General features: G+C 44.5%; 1 protein-coding gene across 1 annotated transcript in view; it reads left to right on the forward strand.

The window, feature by feature from the left end:
- Window positions 1–1,152: 1,152 nt before the first annotated feature.
- The window catches only part of AKAP12 (A-kinase anchoring protein 12), a 110,404-nt gene continuing 94,293 nt past the window's right edge, over window positions 1,153–17,263 (forward strand). Inside the window, exon 1 of the mRNA XM_035296970.3 lies at window positions 1,153–1,467. Within this exon, the coding sequence (XP_035152861.3) occupies window positions 1,306–1,467 (162 nt within the window). The 5' untranslated portion in view covers window positions 1,153–1,305. The remainder of the gene's footprint in view (window positions 1,468–17,263) is intronic.

The following is a 17,263-nucleotide window of genomic DNA, read 5'->3' on the forward strand; positions in this document are numbered from 1 at the left end:
GCCTCCTGTGTAGCTGGGACTACAGGTGCATCACTGCGCCTGGCTAAATTTTAAATTTTTTGTAGAGACGAGGTCTCGCTATCTTTACCAGGCTGATTTCTTTATTGTTAATGGAGATTCCAAGTATTTGTGAAAAATGGGGCACTCGGTTGCCAGTTACAGCTGGGATAAATTTTGTCTTTCAGCCCCAAATCCTTTATGCTTTGCACCAAGCAATCCAGCTACAAATTTAATTTAATTCAAATATTTATTGATTGGCTACCATATTCATATAACAAATATTATATTCAAGGGTCGGAAAGGAAAGGATGCAGTCACTTGGTTGATATTATTTAAAGTCTTCATCTTTTGAGAAAGGCTGATGGCAAAGGAACAGATCTATGCTATCATGTCTCAGCATCGCGGGGGGCAGAGGCGGCCTGGATGGGTAACCTCCAGCACAGGCCCTCAAAGCAGGACAGGCACATTTCCGGTAACAGCCTCATTTCCCCGGTTCCCCGGGGGAAAGGGGCGGCCAGTATTGCTGATGGCATCGCCTGACATCACTTGTTCCGGAGGATAGGAGAGCGTGGGGCCGCGTGGCCCACCTCATCCGTGGCCTGACTGCGTTAACCTCTCGGTTCCCAGCTCTTGCCACGTGAGGTGCCCAAATATGGTCGGACTCAGGAGGAGCCAGGGAGCGCGTGGCTTTCTCCTGCTAATGGGGAGGAGGCTGGAACAAATGTTTGGAGTTAAACACAAGCTGCAGGAAAGCAAGTGGGGACTCGGGCTCGCTCCTGGGCGAGCTAAAAGTCGGCTGCAGCAGAAGCTCCTGCCTTGGGTGATCCATCATTTAATAAACCCCAGCGAATCCAGTGTCCCCGGCAGGCTTCTTGCTCCCCTGCTCTCCTGCCTTCTGGGGCCCTGGGTTGTCCCCCTGAAACGGGAGGTGCTGGAGGGCGGGTGGGCTGCTGCCTGGACCTGGGCTGGCGCGTCGCTGCGCCTCTGGTCCCGACAGCCTGGGGGCAGATGCTGCTGCTAGGCGTGTCTGGGGCTGTGCTCATGTGATGAAGCGAGGGAAAAACCAGGGGGAGGGGGCGGAGGCTAAGAGGTGGCCTCCCCCCCCCCCCCCGCCTTTTCTTTTAATGAGTTTGCGGCGAGCGCGTCTCCTTCATTCGCAGGCTGGGCGCGTTCGCAGGAGGCTAGTGGCGAAGGACGGCGCTCTTGGGACCTCGCGGGCGCGCGTCTTTTGGCTCTTGCCCGCGTCCCTGCGGCTTGTGGAAGGCGTAACCCGGCAGCTGGGCGCGGGAGAAGTGCGGAGGAGCCATGGGCGCCGGGAGCTCAACCGAGCAGCGCAGCCCGGAGCAGCCGCCCGAGGGGAGCTCCACGCCGGCCGAGCCCGAGACCAGCGGCGGTGGCCCCTCGGCCGAGGTGGCGCCAGACACCACCGGGGACTCCGCCATCGCTGCTGCGGACCCCGCCACCAAGGTACGGGCGCGCCGGGCCACCTGCGCCGGGGAGGCGCTGGTCTTTGGGGTGGGGGTGGGGGACCCTCCGATTTCCGCCAGAGAGAACTTCCTAGCCCTCCAGCCCATCTGCAAACTCATGAGCGCGAACCCCTCTTTGGAGGCTTTTCAGGGTCTTTTGCGCCCGGGCGGGGCCAGAGCAGCGGCGAGCGCGGCGGGGGACTTACATCTTTGTCGCGGGTCTACAGGGGAGGCGACTGCGCCATCCGCAGTCATAAAACCCGCGCCCTGCCCACCGCGGCTGAGCCTTTCTCCGCACTCTTCCGGTGGGAGCGATCCAGCCCGAGGAGGATGAGCTGCGTGGGGGGCGTGGGGGGAGGGTGGGAGGATGGGGTGGGAGTGGAGTGGGATCCGTGGAGAATGTACCCCGGGCCGGCACCCGGAGCTCTGAGATGCAGAAAATCAGCCGTGAGACCAGGGCGAGTAGTGGAGCCCGCCGGGCGGCCCACCCTCGGGTTCCCTGCCGCGTACCGCCGTGGATGCTAGCGGTACTGGAGCGAGCGAGCGGGTCTGGTACCCAGTCCTGCGGCAGCGGCCCGAGCAGACACCGCCTTCCTGAGGGAGAGAAAGCCTGGGGTGTAGCTTGCTCGGAGCCAGGGAAAACCTGGGCAGGCGCTGCGTTTCCAGAAGGAATGACAGGTTTCACCAACCAGCCAGCGCCCTCGCCTTCGCGCAGCGCTTTGCCTGCGGACTCAGTTGGCCAAACACACTGGAGTGGCTAGAAGTTCTCAAAGGGTGCAGTCAGGGTGGCAGCGAGCGTACCCCGTACTCTTCCTTGGATGCAGTGCTGAAATACTGCATTTTATCCTCTTCAGTTCTTAAGGCTGGAATATTTCTTCCGGGCCCGGACAGCCGCCAAGATTGTGGCTTGTTCTGGTCGTGGTGCTTTAGATCTATTTTGCAGTGCGTGTGTACCTTAGCAAGGCTTCACTCCACTGGTTTTGTGATAACCCTTGTAGAAAGATGTTGATAACCATGCTTAATAGTTACATTTGCCATTTGTCGAATTTGAGGATAGAGTAGGTGAGTTATCTCAGGAGATGTAGATGTTTACAATATGAAAAAAAAAAATGAATCTACAAGTATGACCTAATTGCCTTGACCTCCTTAGCTGTCCTAGTCTAGTTTGGGCTGAAAGACTGTTCTTAATAATATAGCTTTTACCTCCAGTCTTTGATTCATAACTACCTGTAAAACCCATGGTCCCAAGATACTAAGTACTAACTGTGCCTCTTCTATATAGATTTTCTTAGAGATGCTTCAGCCTCTGGCCTGAGGAATGTACTATCCTTTTGATCCAATTCACATTTTAATACTTACTGTATGCACATAATGTCTTGATGCCAGCTACTGACGCAGGGGTTCTGTAACCGGTGTTTAGAGTCTAGAGATAAAAGTAGTTTGAAGGTATAGCTACTAAAACTTGCATTTGGGTGACATTTTCTCCCCTGGCTTTTTTACTCTTTCAGATCTTACTGTTCACCCTGAACTGTGAGATTTAATCTCAGCAAACTTGAATTTATTTACAAATATTCCTTCCACTCTCTTTTTCCTTCTTCCACAATCTTATCCTTTTACTCTTTCCAAGTTGCCAAACAACCTCCTTTTAAAAAATCACTTAAATGACATCCAGAATATCATTGAACTTGTTGGCACACTGCCCAGTTATCAATTTGGAGACAAATCAATACACTTATGTGTATCCTTGGAATGTATGCAGTTTTTATTTCAACTAGCAAAATGCATCACTCAGGCTTTGAACACAAATGTCTTTTCAAAGGGACTCCCCAATTAAGAATGACTCAGCACCACGGCTCTTGCTTCACCTCTTCTTGTTAAGCTCCCATTCCTGACCTCCCAAGTAATCCCATCCCGCACTCTGGGCTCCATGGCTGCATGGACCCGTCTGAGCAGTTTTCACATGTGTGGGTTTAGTATTCTCCTGGCTGTTCCGAATGCTTCTCGGGCAGGGAATATGCCTGATGGTGCTCCCCAACGGTGCTCCTTCATGCATGGTGTGCTGCCTGGCACGGAGTCGGCTCTCAGGAATACCTTTGGAAAGAGGAAGGGGTAATATTGGCACCTTGGTTTTGATTGGAGAACATCAAGTTGAGGAATACCTTGGCCTATCTGCTTTTACTACAGTTTAACCCTTGACCATCTCATTATCACGTGAAACTCATTCTGATGGTGACTAAGGCAAGTCAGTCTGTTCCCTTATTAACAGATCAAGTGAACAGTTTGACCAAAAACTTCAGATCTGGGGGCTTTAGATTTTGTTTCTCTAGATATAAGTGGCGTATTAGCATTGCAATTTCAGATTGGCTGTTACCTCAAATAGACAAATGTGTCAAGTGCATATGACTCAAATGAGACCGTTTCATACACTGAGTTACTTATGAATTACATTTTGAACTTTCTTGACCTGTCTATGACTTTCTTGATGTATCTATGGACAGTTGGGGAGGTTTAGGCTAATACATCATTTTTTCCTCCTTGGATAGAATGCTGATCATTAATTAAAGGTTGTAAGCAGATATTTTTCTATCTAATAGCTGACATTTATATCACCTGCATGCTATCTGTTTAGCAATTTGATTTACTTTCACGACCCCCCACCCCGCTAATTTTTAGTTACCAGTTACTCACTAAGTGCCTGTATCTGAAAAGACAGTACGCTGGTTGAATTATCATTCCTATGAGGTCAAATGGAGAGTTAAACAAGCTTTTGATCCTCAAGCTTAACATTTAGATGCACAAAAGCAGAAGGCTTGGTTTTAAACTAGGGGTGCATTTCTGTAAAATGGAAGGAATCTTTATCTTCTATTCAATCTTTTGTAATCTTTATTTTTTTCCCTTAGATCCAAAGATAGACAGGAAATCTTTTACAATTTTTATATGTAAGATGTGGGGCTGGGGGGGAATTACTAGATCAGTTATCTGCCAGCGTTTAATTTTGAGACATGGCTGTTTTGCCACTGCAGGGTTCAGGAATATTAGATGACCTGATGGTAAGTAAAGCCTCACACCTCACGTTATTCCTTAGCTGTTTGTTTTTAAAAATTTGTTTTTGAAAGAGTAATTGTATTCAAGTGGCAACAGAGGGTGGGATGACCAGTGACAAACTGACTTCCATGTCTCTGGCAAATTTTGATTTCTGTAGCTAGGCTCCAGGCTAAGTCTGGACAATCATAATGAATTAGCCTTTCTATATTTATTGCAGGATCAATGATTTCAATGCTGGACATTGAACAATCGTCTGTTGCAACAGGGTGAGGCCATTGTCTCCAGCAGGTGGGGAGGTGGGGGCTCTTGGTAGTTCCACAAGCTGTGGTTCCATTTGGTTACAAGAGCCGTGAATCACCAAAACATAAAGATGTATTCAAATAGAAGAATCCATTGTCAGACTCGTAAATTTAAGGATGTGTTTGACCCTCATGCATTAAAACAGACAATTGAGGTGGCCAGCTGCATTTCATAATTCCTCCCGTAACCTAGGGTCATATGCTTCCTCTCATTTGCCACTTGTTTACACAGTGGAAATGGAGAATGAAGATGGCCTCAAAGTGACCACATCACCAGTGTTACACAAATGGGCCGGGATTTAAGGTGAGAATTACATGTTTGCTAATAGAGTCATGTTTCTGTGTATGTGTGGCTACCTGTATTCCTGTGGATTTTTACCAGATTATAAGAGCTGCTACTTTCTGATGAGAACAGAGACCAAAAATTGGAGCGATATGGATGTGGGGGTGATTCTTTAGGGTGCTGAAAGACTGTGGGAATCACAGGGCTTCCCTTAAATCCATTACAGCTTATAGGCTAGTGGATCAATAAGATCACTGGAGATTTTCACTTGAAATACTTCCTTTTACAAAGCAAAGGCCTTGAAATGTATATCCTCTTTGGGTCAACTAATTTCTGTGCCTTGACAGCTTTAAGCTGATGTTATAGGATTATTCTAGTTTGGATCTTGTAAAATAAATAGCAAAATGGAAATAAAATGTTTTGTTTTAAAAGATACTAAGAAATTATTTATTTTCCTTTGTCTTGGTTAGTTTTAATACATATTCAGTGCTTAGAGAACACCCTTAACTCAAGCTAAATGGCATTCATCCCGGTCTCTATAATTCTACATGCACGAGTCATTTGTGAAGTTAGAAATTAGAATTTATAGCACTAAGCATTCTAAGAAAAATTAAGCCAGTATGTTTATCTCTTGAAAAAAAAAAAAAACTAAATTTTCCTTGAACTGCATTCTTTTTTTTTCTTTTTTTTGAGGTGGAGTTCCACTCTTTTGCCCAGGTTGGAGTGCAATGGTGCAATCTTGGCTCAGTGCAACCTTTGCCTCCCTGGTTCAAGCAATTCTCCTGCCTCAGCCTCCTGAGTAGCTGGGATTACAGTCACTCACCACCACGCCCAGCTAATTTTTTGTGTTTTGGTAGAGACGGGGTTTCACCATGTTGGCCACGCTGGTCTCAAACTCCTGACCTCAGGTGATCCACCTGCCCCCCAGCTTCCCAAAGTGCTGGGATTACGGGCGTGAGCCACCACGCCCGGCTTGAACCACATTCTCAGTTCTCTCATAACTTAACAAATATTACAGTTTAAAATAAGTTTCATCTTAAAATACAATGGAAAAATATGAAAAAAGCTGGGGGAAGAGAGAAACATTATATCGAATAAACATGTATGCTTATTGTCAATAAATTATTGAAAAATCTATAATTATAATTCTTTTATTTGTCTATTTAGATCTTGGTCCATTTTCCTGCAAATTAGAATCCTATCAGAGAATGTACGAGTAAGATTTCATACTTGTAATCATCCTTTTGTTCCCTTCTCATTCATATATCTAGTAAAAGGTTTGGGTGGAGATATTAATAATTAGTAATAAAACCCAATGATACATACTTTTGTATTTCTCATGAATAATTAAGTTTACTTATTTGAAACTGACTATAGCTATGACATCTGTATCTTGAATTGTAAATGCTCAATAAGATGAAAAGCGTTTGTTTACCCTTATTAAAATGATTTTTATTGATAATCATTGCACAGCAAGGTTCATTTAATTTTTTTAAATATTAACACTTGAGAACTTAAATTTGTAAATAGGGTAAATTACTTGCAAATTCAGGTAATAGTTTGAAGCCAATATGATGGCATCTTACGTACTCTTTCAAAAACTTCGTACACATAAAAGTAGTTAAAAATGGCACCAAATTTTCCTTTTAAGAAAAAGATCATATCACATGTAAATTCTGTAACTTTAGGTTTTGGATGTCTTTTCATATCAGGACATCAATAACTGCCCCCATTCTTGTTAATTTGGCTGAATAAATTTTTCTTTTACGGGTTGAAGCCCTATAATGATTTAAGCAATTCCTTGGGTTTATATTTAGTTTGTCCTAGTCTTTTGCTATGATAAATCAATGCAGGCAGCATCTGAGTTCATCTATCTTTGTGTGCACGCATGTGTATCTCTAAGATAGATTTTTGAAGTGTAATTGCTGAATCGAAAGCTTTATATGCATTTAAAAATTTAACCCAGCTGGGCATGGTGGCTCATGCTTGCAATCCCAGAACTTTGGGAGGCAGAGGCAGGCGAATCACAAGGTTAGGAGTTGGAGACCAGCCTGGCCAACATGATGAAACCCCATCTCTACTAAAAATACAAAAAATTAGCTGGGCATGATGGTGGGTGCCTGTAATCCCAGCTGCTCAGGAAGCTGAGGCAGGATAATTGCTTGGATCTGGAAGGCAGAGGTTGCAGTAAGCAGAGATTATATCACTGCACTCCATCCTGGGCAACAGTGCGAGACTCCATCTCAAAAAAAAAAAATTAACCCATCCTAAATTGATTTTTCCAAAGACATTCTACCACTTTGCACTCCCACTGTGGGGATCTGCACTCGTTTTCCCATGCTTTGTCTTCATAGGTATCAGATTTTTCAATACTTGCCAATGTGCTAGGTGAAGAATGGCACCTCAGTTTCCTTGGTGTGTTTTTAACTATGAAGTTGGGTGCCTCATCACGTTTCTTTGCCATGTGCTTGCCATCTGATCATGCCCTGGCCTGGCTGTCAGAGAGTGAAAGGCTATGGTTGGTTTTATTGTTAATTAATTTTTTTTAATTTTTTTTTTTCTAGATGCTCTGAATCAGCATATTGTTAATTAATTTTAATTTTTAATTGTATTTATTTATTTTTGAGATAGGCTCTCATTCTATTGCCCAGGCTAAAATATGGCTGTACAATCTTGGCTAACTGCAGCCTCGACCTCCTGGGCTGAAGTGATTTTCCTATCTCAGCCTCCTGAGTAGCTGGGACTACAGGCAGACACCACCGGGTAGCTGGGACTACAGGCGCACACCACCAGGTAGCTGGGACTACAGGTATACACCGCCATGCCCTGCTAATTTTGTTGATTTGTTTTAGAGACAAGGTCTCACTGTGTTGCCCAGGCTGGTCTGGACCTCCTAGACTCAAGTGATCCTCCCACCTCAGCCTCCCAAAGTGCTGGGATTATAGGCATGAGCCCCACACCTGGCCCAATTAATTTTTAAAGACCTTTTTTTTCTGGCCAGGTGTAGGGGTCCACACTTGTAACCCCAGCACTTTGGGAGGCCAACAAGAAAGGATCACTTGAGGCTAAGAGTTCACGAGTGGCCTGGGCAACATAGCAAGACCCCATCTGTACAAAAAATAAAAAATTTATCTGGGCATGGTGGCGTGTACCTGTAGTCCTAGGTACTTGGAAGGCTGAGGTGGGAGGGTTGCTTCCGCCCAGGAGTACGAGGTTGCAGTGAGCTATGATCATGCTACTGTACTACAGCCTGGGTGACAGAGCAAGACCCTATCTGTATTTAAAAAAGAAAAAAAAGTCTTTTGCCCCAGAAATTACTCAAATTGGAAAAAAGCAAGTTCAAGAGTAAAAGCACAGCTGAGGAAGGGCTGTCTTACTCTTCTTTACTCCTTTTTCTTTCCAAATTAGTGAACTGTCTTTAAATTTATTTGCTTGGAGGATGACCTGCTTCTTTAGCTATCACTTTTAAAATTTCTTCTCTTGGAACAGTCGACAGTCATTTAGTTGCCAGAAATTATGCTCATGATCCGTGAAATGTTGAGGTCGGGGATTGGAAGCAGCAGAAATCCACCTCCTGGGAAAACAATAGGGTGAAGACTCTGCTGGGATCCTCTCCTGTTCTCACGACAAACAGCCTGGCTCTGTTAGCTGGACGGTATACATGCGTTTTCCGAGAAAAACATAGTTGTTCAAAGCACGGGAAACCAGAGTCCATCTGGGACACCATTAGGCGCCTCTTAATACAAGTATTCATTTCAGGTTTAAAGCTTTTTGTCTTCCCTATGATTTCTCTGTGATGTTTTTTAAAATGGGGAAAACCCTGTAGTTTCACTCTGCCTAATCTTAGTCTCAGTTGTGGTAACATCAGTTTCATGTTTGATTTCAAAATGAAATAAACCATAATGTAAGAAGGGGAGATTAATTACTACAGTTTATTGCCTGACTGTCTACTTGTTATATGCAAACACTGCAAACTGGGGGTATTAAGGGATTACATTTTTTCTTGTTCCCAAACCTGGTGGTGCTATTGAATCACCTAGGGAGCTTTTCCAAAGACACCCCTACACCTCATCCTGGACGTATTGAATTAGAATCCCAGGCAATCTCAGGGTTTGGGATGCTGTTATTATTAATTATTATTTTTTTCTTTTTTGAGAGACAGGATCTCACCCTGTTGCCCAGGCTAGTCTCGAACTCCTGGGCTCAGCCCATCCTTTGGCTTTGGCCTCCTAAGTAACTAAGACTACCAGCTCTTGCCACTGTGCTGGGATTCTGTAGTCTTGAAATGCTCATCAGATGTTCTAACGTGTGGGATGTGGGCCCCATTACCTTAAGGGAGGGGAAAGAGTAGGCGTAAGAGCTGATTAAGGACCAGGGAGAGGTTCAGGCCTAGGTGACGGTGGGTGATAGCGTGCGCAGATTTCACTGAGATTGGAACTCGTGTGGGTGAGAGGTGAGGTTTCAGGTGTTGGAAGAGTAGGCATTTTCCTTCACATATCTGCAGGAGAAAATAAAGGAAAATATTTCTTCCACATAATTTCATTCCTTTGACTATATTAACAAGTGGGTTGCTAATGGAAGCTTTTCTAAATAGATGGTGTCGTTCAGGGTAAATAGGTGCTCAGTGAAATGCCCTTATCCTTACTGAGCCTGAAACTGTGACTTGATCTGTGTTCCCCTTCCATCGCATTGCCTCTTAAACCCTCTGCCCTTATTTATGAACTTAAAATTTCCCTTGTGCTGGATAAGTAGATAGTAGCTAAGGGCTTAGTTTATGGCATATGACTGGTCCAAAAATCTATAAAGAAATCTTAAAACCTACCAAGTTGTTGAAAAATAGAGTTCTGGCTTTCTCAGCCACTTGTTTACTATTCAATTTTGACTTCATAAATATTTCAATTTCTTTTCTCTATTTTTTAATATAATAGGGACAAGGTCTCACTGTGTTGCCAAGGCTGGTCTTGAACTCCTGAGCTCAAGTAATCCTCCTGCCTTGGCCTCCCAAAGTGCTGGGTTACAGACATGAGCTACCCAGGCCTGGCCATTTCATAAATATTTCTTTACTAGCTTCTGTACTCCAGGAACTGTGCTAAGAGCTGGGGAAACAGAAGTTCAGTTCTAAAAAAGTTAGAGTTCTCCTTTTCATATATTTAGATCTTTATTCCACTAGATATTATTTTCTATCTAGAAGGAGAAACCTAAATTCTTTTTTTTAGACAGAGTCTCACTCTGTCACCCGGGCTAGAGTGCAGTGGGGCGATCTCGGCTCACGGCAACCTCCGCCTCCCAGGTTCAAGTGATTCTTCTGCCTCAGCCTCCCAAGTAGCTGGGACTGCAGGTGCGAGCAACCACACCCGGCTAATTTTTGTATTTTTAGTAGAGACGGGGTTTCATCATATTGACCAGGCTGGTCTGGCACTCCTGACCTTGTAATCTGCCTGCCTTGGCCTCCCAAAGTGTGGGGATTACAGGCATGAGCCACCACACCCAGCCGGGAGTTGGTAGTTGTTAAGGAAACAATGGAAAGAGGATGATAAGTTGCAGTCCATCAGTGTTAAGGGCTGAGGAGACTACACAAAGCCACGGCCAGCTTTTGACAGTGAACACAGCAAAGTTACAGAGATACCAGGTGAGTGGACCCAGAACTCCTGGGATGCCCTCTTGTGTGAGGCAGAGATAACATCCACACAGTAAAGTGGTGGGAAGTGTGACTGGAAAGGGCGACTTCGGGGAGATTATGTTGGCAAGCATTTTCACAGTGTGATAGTGACATCTCAGTTATCAGTAGGCAGTGGGATTTGGCACAGAGTAGAAGCTTGGCATAGGGGTAAGTCACAAACAACAAGATTTCAGGAGTTGGAAGATGGAGTTCCTCTGTTTCTCCAGTAGTCTGACAAGAACATCTACTCCGTGATGTTGGTTTCGGTTATCTACTACTGTGTAATAAACCATGCCAAAGATTTATACTAAGGGCACCTTTAGAACAGAGAACGTGACTTCATGATAACAACTTAGGACTTTAAAGTAAAGCAGAGGTTTGGCTAGGTACGGTGGCTCATGCCTGTAATCCCAATACTTTGGGAGACTGAGGCCAGCCCATCACTTGAGGTCAGGAGTTCAAGACTAGCCTGGCCAACATGGAGAAACCCTGTCTTTACTAAAAATATAAACATTAACCAGGTGTGGTGGCACGCACCTATAATCGCAGCTACTTGGGAGGCGGAGGCACGAGAATCCCTTGAACCCAGGAGAGGTTGCATTGAATCGAGATCGCTCCACTGCACTCCAGCCTGGGTGACAGAGTGAGTGAGAATCTGTCTCAATAAAGTAGAGTTTTGCAGCAGACTCTCTAGATAATGACAGAGGGCTTCCATGAGCTCAAAGCATTTCTCTCATAGTGGTCTGCATCGGAGCAGAGACCACTGGCATTGGGGTATCAAGGCTTTTGGGGTATTGGGCAAGGGAGGCACAGCTGAAGGTCACGTTTCTTTTTTTTTTTTCTAAGATAGAGTCTGGCTCTTTCACTGAGGCTGCAGTGCAGTGGCACAATCTCAGCTCACTGCAACCCCTGCCTCCTGGGTTCAAGCGATTCTTGTGCCTCAGCCTCCCAAGTAGCTGGGACTACAGGTGCCCGCCACCAAGCCTGGCTAATTTTTGTATTTTTAGTAAAGGTGGAGTTTTACCATGTAGGCCAGGCTGGTCTGAAAATCCTGACCTTAGGTGATCCACCCACTTTAGCCTTCCAAAGTGCTGGGATTACAGGCATGAGCCACTGCTCGAGGCCAGAAAGTCAAGTTTTTTAGGAAAAGAGATGATAAACACTAAAAGACCCAATAATGGCTATGGAGAAGTGTAGATGGAACCAAAAGTAATTGTTAGTACAGGAGAGGACTAGAGGTAAGCATGGTGGCTCATGGTGGACTTGGTATTCCCAATACCTTGGGAGGCTAAGGTGGAAAGATCACTTGAGTATAGGAGTTCGACAGCAGCCTGGGCAAGATAGCAAGACCCCTGTCTCTGCAAAAAAAATAAAAAGATGAGAAAACAAGATAAAACCGATCCCTCTGCATGCGCATTTGCAGATCGTGATAGCATCATGCCAGTGACTCTTCTATCCCATCCTGGCTGGGTTCACATAAAAATGAAAGGGCCTGATCATCGACTGCATTCCTTCCATTTGTAGGCAAAGAAATGAGGTTGCTTGGGGAATGCATATCTTTCCCTCCAGAGAAGATACTTTCTCTTCGTAATTTTTCCATCTCCAGTGTCTGCTCTTTGGTTTGTTGTTCAGAACTCAATTCATGATTTATTTTTATTTATTTACTTTGAGATGGAGTCTCACTGTCTCCAGGCTGGAGGGCAGTGGCACAATTGAGGCTCACTGCAACTTCCTCCTTCCAGGTTCAAGCGATTCTCCTGCCTCAGCCTCCTGAGTAAGGCACGTGCCACCATGCCCAGCTAATTTTTGTATATTTAGTAGAGACGGGGTTTCACCATGTTGGCCAGTCTGGTCTCAGTCTCTTGACCTCATGATTCCCTCGCCTTGGCCTCCCAAAGTGCTCGGATTACAGGCATGAGCCACCTCACCCGACCCAATTTATTTTTCTTTGTGCCCAAGCCTGTGATTTCTTTTTTGTTTTTTGTTTGTTTGTTTATTTTCTGTTAAGCCTATGATTTCTTACTGAATTGAGCCATTACAGGCCCTGGGTTTTACCTACCACAGTGATGAATTTCTGTTGTCACTCCCTGATATTGACCACCTTTAGTAAAGACATGCTTCATTGCCTCCTAGATAGTTTTCTTTACTCTGTAAAGTAAATTTTGTTGTGATACATAAAACAGGATTGCTGATGCATTTTACAGTTTGAAACCTTTTTATGTTTTTAGTTCTTGTTGATAATTTTTCACAAAGTTATAAATTGCTCAAATAATGCCTCTTTATAAACTTTTGTTTGAAATTGTTTTTCATTTAGATACATATGTAAAACAGTGTTTTTTTCTTTTTAATTTTTTTTTCTCTTAAGAAAAAGAGACAGCTCTTGCTGTGTTGCCCAGGCTAGTCTTGAATTATTGGGCTGAAAGGATCCTTCCACCTGGGCCTCCTAAAGTTAAAATTATAGGCATGAACCACTGCACCGGCTCAAAACAGTCTTATTCAACATCGATAATATATTGAATTCTATAGAAACCTTAGACGGCCTGTCTGCTTTGAACATTGATACGCACTGCAACTGGGAGGGGGAATAGGATTGTAATCTATGGGAGATTGCTAAGAAGTAGCCAATTTTGCTGGGATGATTTTTTCTTAAATATTTCACAAATGACTTTTTTTTTTTTTTTTTGAGACGGAGTTTTACTCTTGTTACCCAGGCTGGAATGCAATGGCACGATCTCGGCTCACCGCAACCTCCGCCTCCTGGATTCAGGCACTTCTCCTGCCTCAGCTTCCCGAGTAGCTGGGACTACAGGCACACACCACCATGCCCAGCTAATTTTCGTATTTTTAGTAGAGACGGGGTTTCACCTTGTTGACCAGGATGGTCTCGATCTCTTGACCTCGTGATCTACCCGCCTCGGCCTCCCAAAGTGCTGGGATTACAGGCTTGAGCCACCGCGCCCGGCTTTTTTTTTTTTTTTTTTTTTTTTTGGTGAGACAGAGTCCTGCTCTGTCGCTAGAGAGTGAGGTCACTGGCATGATCTTGGTTCACTGCAACCTCTGCCTCCCAGGTTCATGTGATTCTCTTGCCTCAGCCTCCTGAGCACTTGGGATTACAGGTGCAAGCCACCATGCCTGGCTAATTTTTTTGTATTTTTAGTAGAAATGAGGTTTTACCATGTTGGCCAGACTGGTCTCGAACTCTTGACCTCAGTTGATCCGCCCGCCTGTGCCTCCCAAAGTGCTGGGATTACAAATGTGAGCCACTGTGCCCAGCCAGAAATGACATATTTAACCAACATTTAGACATGAGTTCCTGATTCCTATTTTGTTAACCTAAATACTTAAATGGGAATTTTTGTTCTTGTTCTGCTCTGTTTTATATGAAATAAATTACTGAAAAGCAGTGGAACATGTTACCACGAAAGTTTACTAAATTAGTCCTGACCATTGCAATCTTTTTCTTCCACTGACAAAAGCAGTGGAATAAAATTTAAACAAAAATAGAAAATAGTTGACCATAATGGGGGAAAAACCCAGTCGATTGATTTTATAGCTGATTTATTTTCTTTATAAAACCTTCAGGAACTAAAGTTTAGTTTGAACTCAGTTTGATGGCAGTTTTAGATCAGTATTTTTTTTTGAGATGGAGTTTCACTTTTGTTGCCCAGACTGGAGTGCAGTGGTGTGATCCTGGCTCACTGCAACTTCCGCCTCCCGAGTTCAAGGGATTCTCCTGCCTCAGCCTCCCACGTAGCTGGGTGACACACAGGCGTGTGCCACCACACCCAGCTACTTTTGTACTTTTAGTAGAGACAGAGTTTCACCAAGTTGCTCTGGCTGGTGTCGAACTCCTGATCTCACGTGATCCACTCACCTTGACCTCCCATAGTGCTGGGATTACAGGCATGAGCCACTGTGCCCGGCCTTAGATCAGTCTTCATTTTGATTATAACATGGAAAGCTCGTTTTGCTGTGATTAAGACAAACACCAGTTATTCGTTTGATATATGTTAAAGACTCACTGAAGTCTTTTAATTTTTGTCCTAAACTGAGAATCTGGTGACAGAAGAGGCCCTACAATTTTATCTTGAATTGCAACAATGACAGAGATTTCAAGTCACTTCTGGAACTGCCTGATAAACAATCCCTCCATGACAGGGAGGAATGCAAAGAATGCTTAAGTATTCAGGGAAGTAGGTCATGGTTTAAAGTACTACATTTGTCAGAGAAAGTTTCTCAAGCAGTCCCTGTGATCTTCAAAACCCCGCTTGTTCCTCACCCAGAATGCTTTAGTTGTAGGCAAATTTGGGGGCTGAATGAACTTCCCAGCCTCTATGAGGGAGGGCTGGACTGAAAGTCACAAGTTCACCACATGTGCCGGTACCCTCGTCAATACAAATGAAGTTAGGGTTATAGGCAGGTGACTCGAGAAACGGTAGATGGGATTGATAAACGTTGTTTTTTTTATTGCGTGATCCTGGAATAAAAGTTATTTAAAGAGCCAGGCATGGTGGCTCATGCCTGTAATCCCAGTACTTTGGGAAGCCAAGGCAGGAGGATCTCTCCAGCCTAGGAGTTCAAGACCAGCCTGGCCAACATAGTGGGACCCTACTTCTACAAGACATTAGCCAGGCGAGGTGGCACGTGCCTGTAGTCCCAGCTACTCAGGAGGCTGAGGTGGGAGGATCGCTTGAGCAAGGAGGTCTGGGCAACAGTGGGTCGTGATTGAACTACTGCACTCCAGCCTGGATAACAGGTTGTCTAAAAACAAAGCAAAAAAATTATTTAAAGAGTAAAAAGCAAGTGCTAATGGACAGATGATGTGTAAATATGTTTAGGAAGAAGGGAAAACCAGTGTGCCTTCTAACTGAACTTGGGCTCTTTCTTCACTGCCAGTGTTAAGCACTGCAGGGGACCCAGCCATCTGTGGACTTAAACATGCTCATGTACCAGGTTTGCATGAATTGTAGCCAAGTGCTGGACAAGAGGCACAAACCTGACATTGCTCAGAGATACTGAGTACCAGCAAAGGTGGATAGAGAAATTTCTGCTGAGTCTCTGCAGAGTGGAGATGCACCAGAGAAAGAACTGCTGAATAATGAGGCAGGAAAGAACCTCAGCCTGTTGGAAAAAAAAGTGATTGAAAATAGTCTAGGAAAAGTCTAGTTAAAGCTCAGGGGGTGCATGTGTAGGTTTGTTACCTAGGTATATAGTGTGGTGATGAGGTTTGGGGTACAATTGGTCCCGTCATCCAGGTGCTGAGCGTAGTAGCAAATAGGTAGTTTTTCAACTCTTGCCCCTCCCTCTGTCCCTTCTCTAATAGTTCCCAGTGTCTGCTGTTGCCATCTTTCTGCCCATGAGTACCTAATGTTTAGCTCCCATTTCTTTCTTTATTTTTGTTTTTATTTTATTTTATTTTTGAGACAGAGTCTTGCTCTTTTGCCCAGGCTGGAGTGTAGTGGCACGATCTCAGCTCATTGAAACTTCCGCCTCCCAGGTACAAGCATTTCTCCTGTCTCAGCCTCCCGAGTAGCTGAGATTACAGGAACGTGCCATCACATCCAGCTAAGTTTTGTATTTTTAGTAGAGATGGGGTTTTGCTATTTGGCCAGACTGGTCTCGAACTCCTGACCTCAAGTGATCCGCCTGCCTCAGCCTCCCAAAGTGCTGAGATTGCAGGCGTGAGCCACCGCACCTGGCCTAGCTCCCACTTATATGTGAGAACATGCAGTATTTGGTTTTCTGTTCCTGACTTCACTCGCATAGGATAATGACCGCCGGCTGCATCCATGTTGCTGCACAGGACATGATTGTGCTCTTTTTTATGGCTGCATGTCACAATCTTTTGTCTGTCTTTCTTTTTTTTTTTTTTTTTTTTTTTGAGATGGAATCTTGCTTTGTCATCCAGGCTGGAGTGCAATGTCACGATCTTAACTCACTGCAACCTCCACCTCCTGGGTTCAAGCAATTCTTCTGTCTCAGCTTCCTGAGTAGCTGGGACTACAGGTGCCACCCACTGTGCCTAGCTAATTTTTCTATTTTTAGTAGAGACAGGGTTTCGCCATGTTGACCAGGCTGGTCTTGAACTCCTGACCTCAGGTGATCCGCCTGTATTGGCCTCCCAAAGGGCTGGGATTATAGGCATGAGCCACCTCGGGCAGCCCACAACTTTTAAATGTACATTATGTGGGAAGTGCCTCAGATTATCCTGATTAAATATTTCATATTTTTAATCTCCTTATGAAGTTACATTCTTGTAACTTGCTGATACTTTGGGGACTGGGTGGAAGAGAAAAAGGAGTAGAAAATGAGGGTAAGTAAAATTTTTTTGCATTGAGCACATTTTGGGTGGATTTCATTGTTCAAATAATCCTGATAATTTGCATTAGATTTTGTTGTTCTTTTTTTCTTTTTTTTGGCCTTTAGTAACAACTGTTTATAGAACTAATTTCTTTTCTTTCTTTTTTTTTGAGACAGAGTCTTTCTCTGTCATCCAGGCTGGAGTGCGATG

This window comes from Callithrix jacchus, chromosome 4, assembly GCF_049354715.1.
Source record: "Callithrix jacchus isolate 240 chromosome 4, calJac240_pri, whole genome shotgun sequence".
NCBI lineage: Eukaryota > Metazoa > Chordata > Mammalia > Primates > Cebidae > Callithrix > Callithrix jacchus.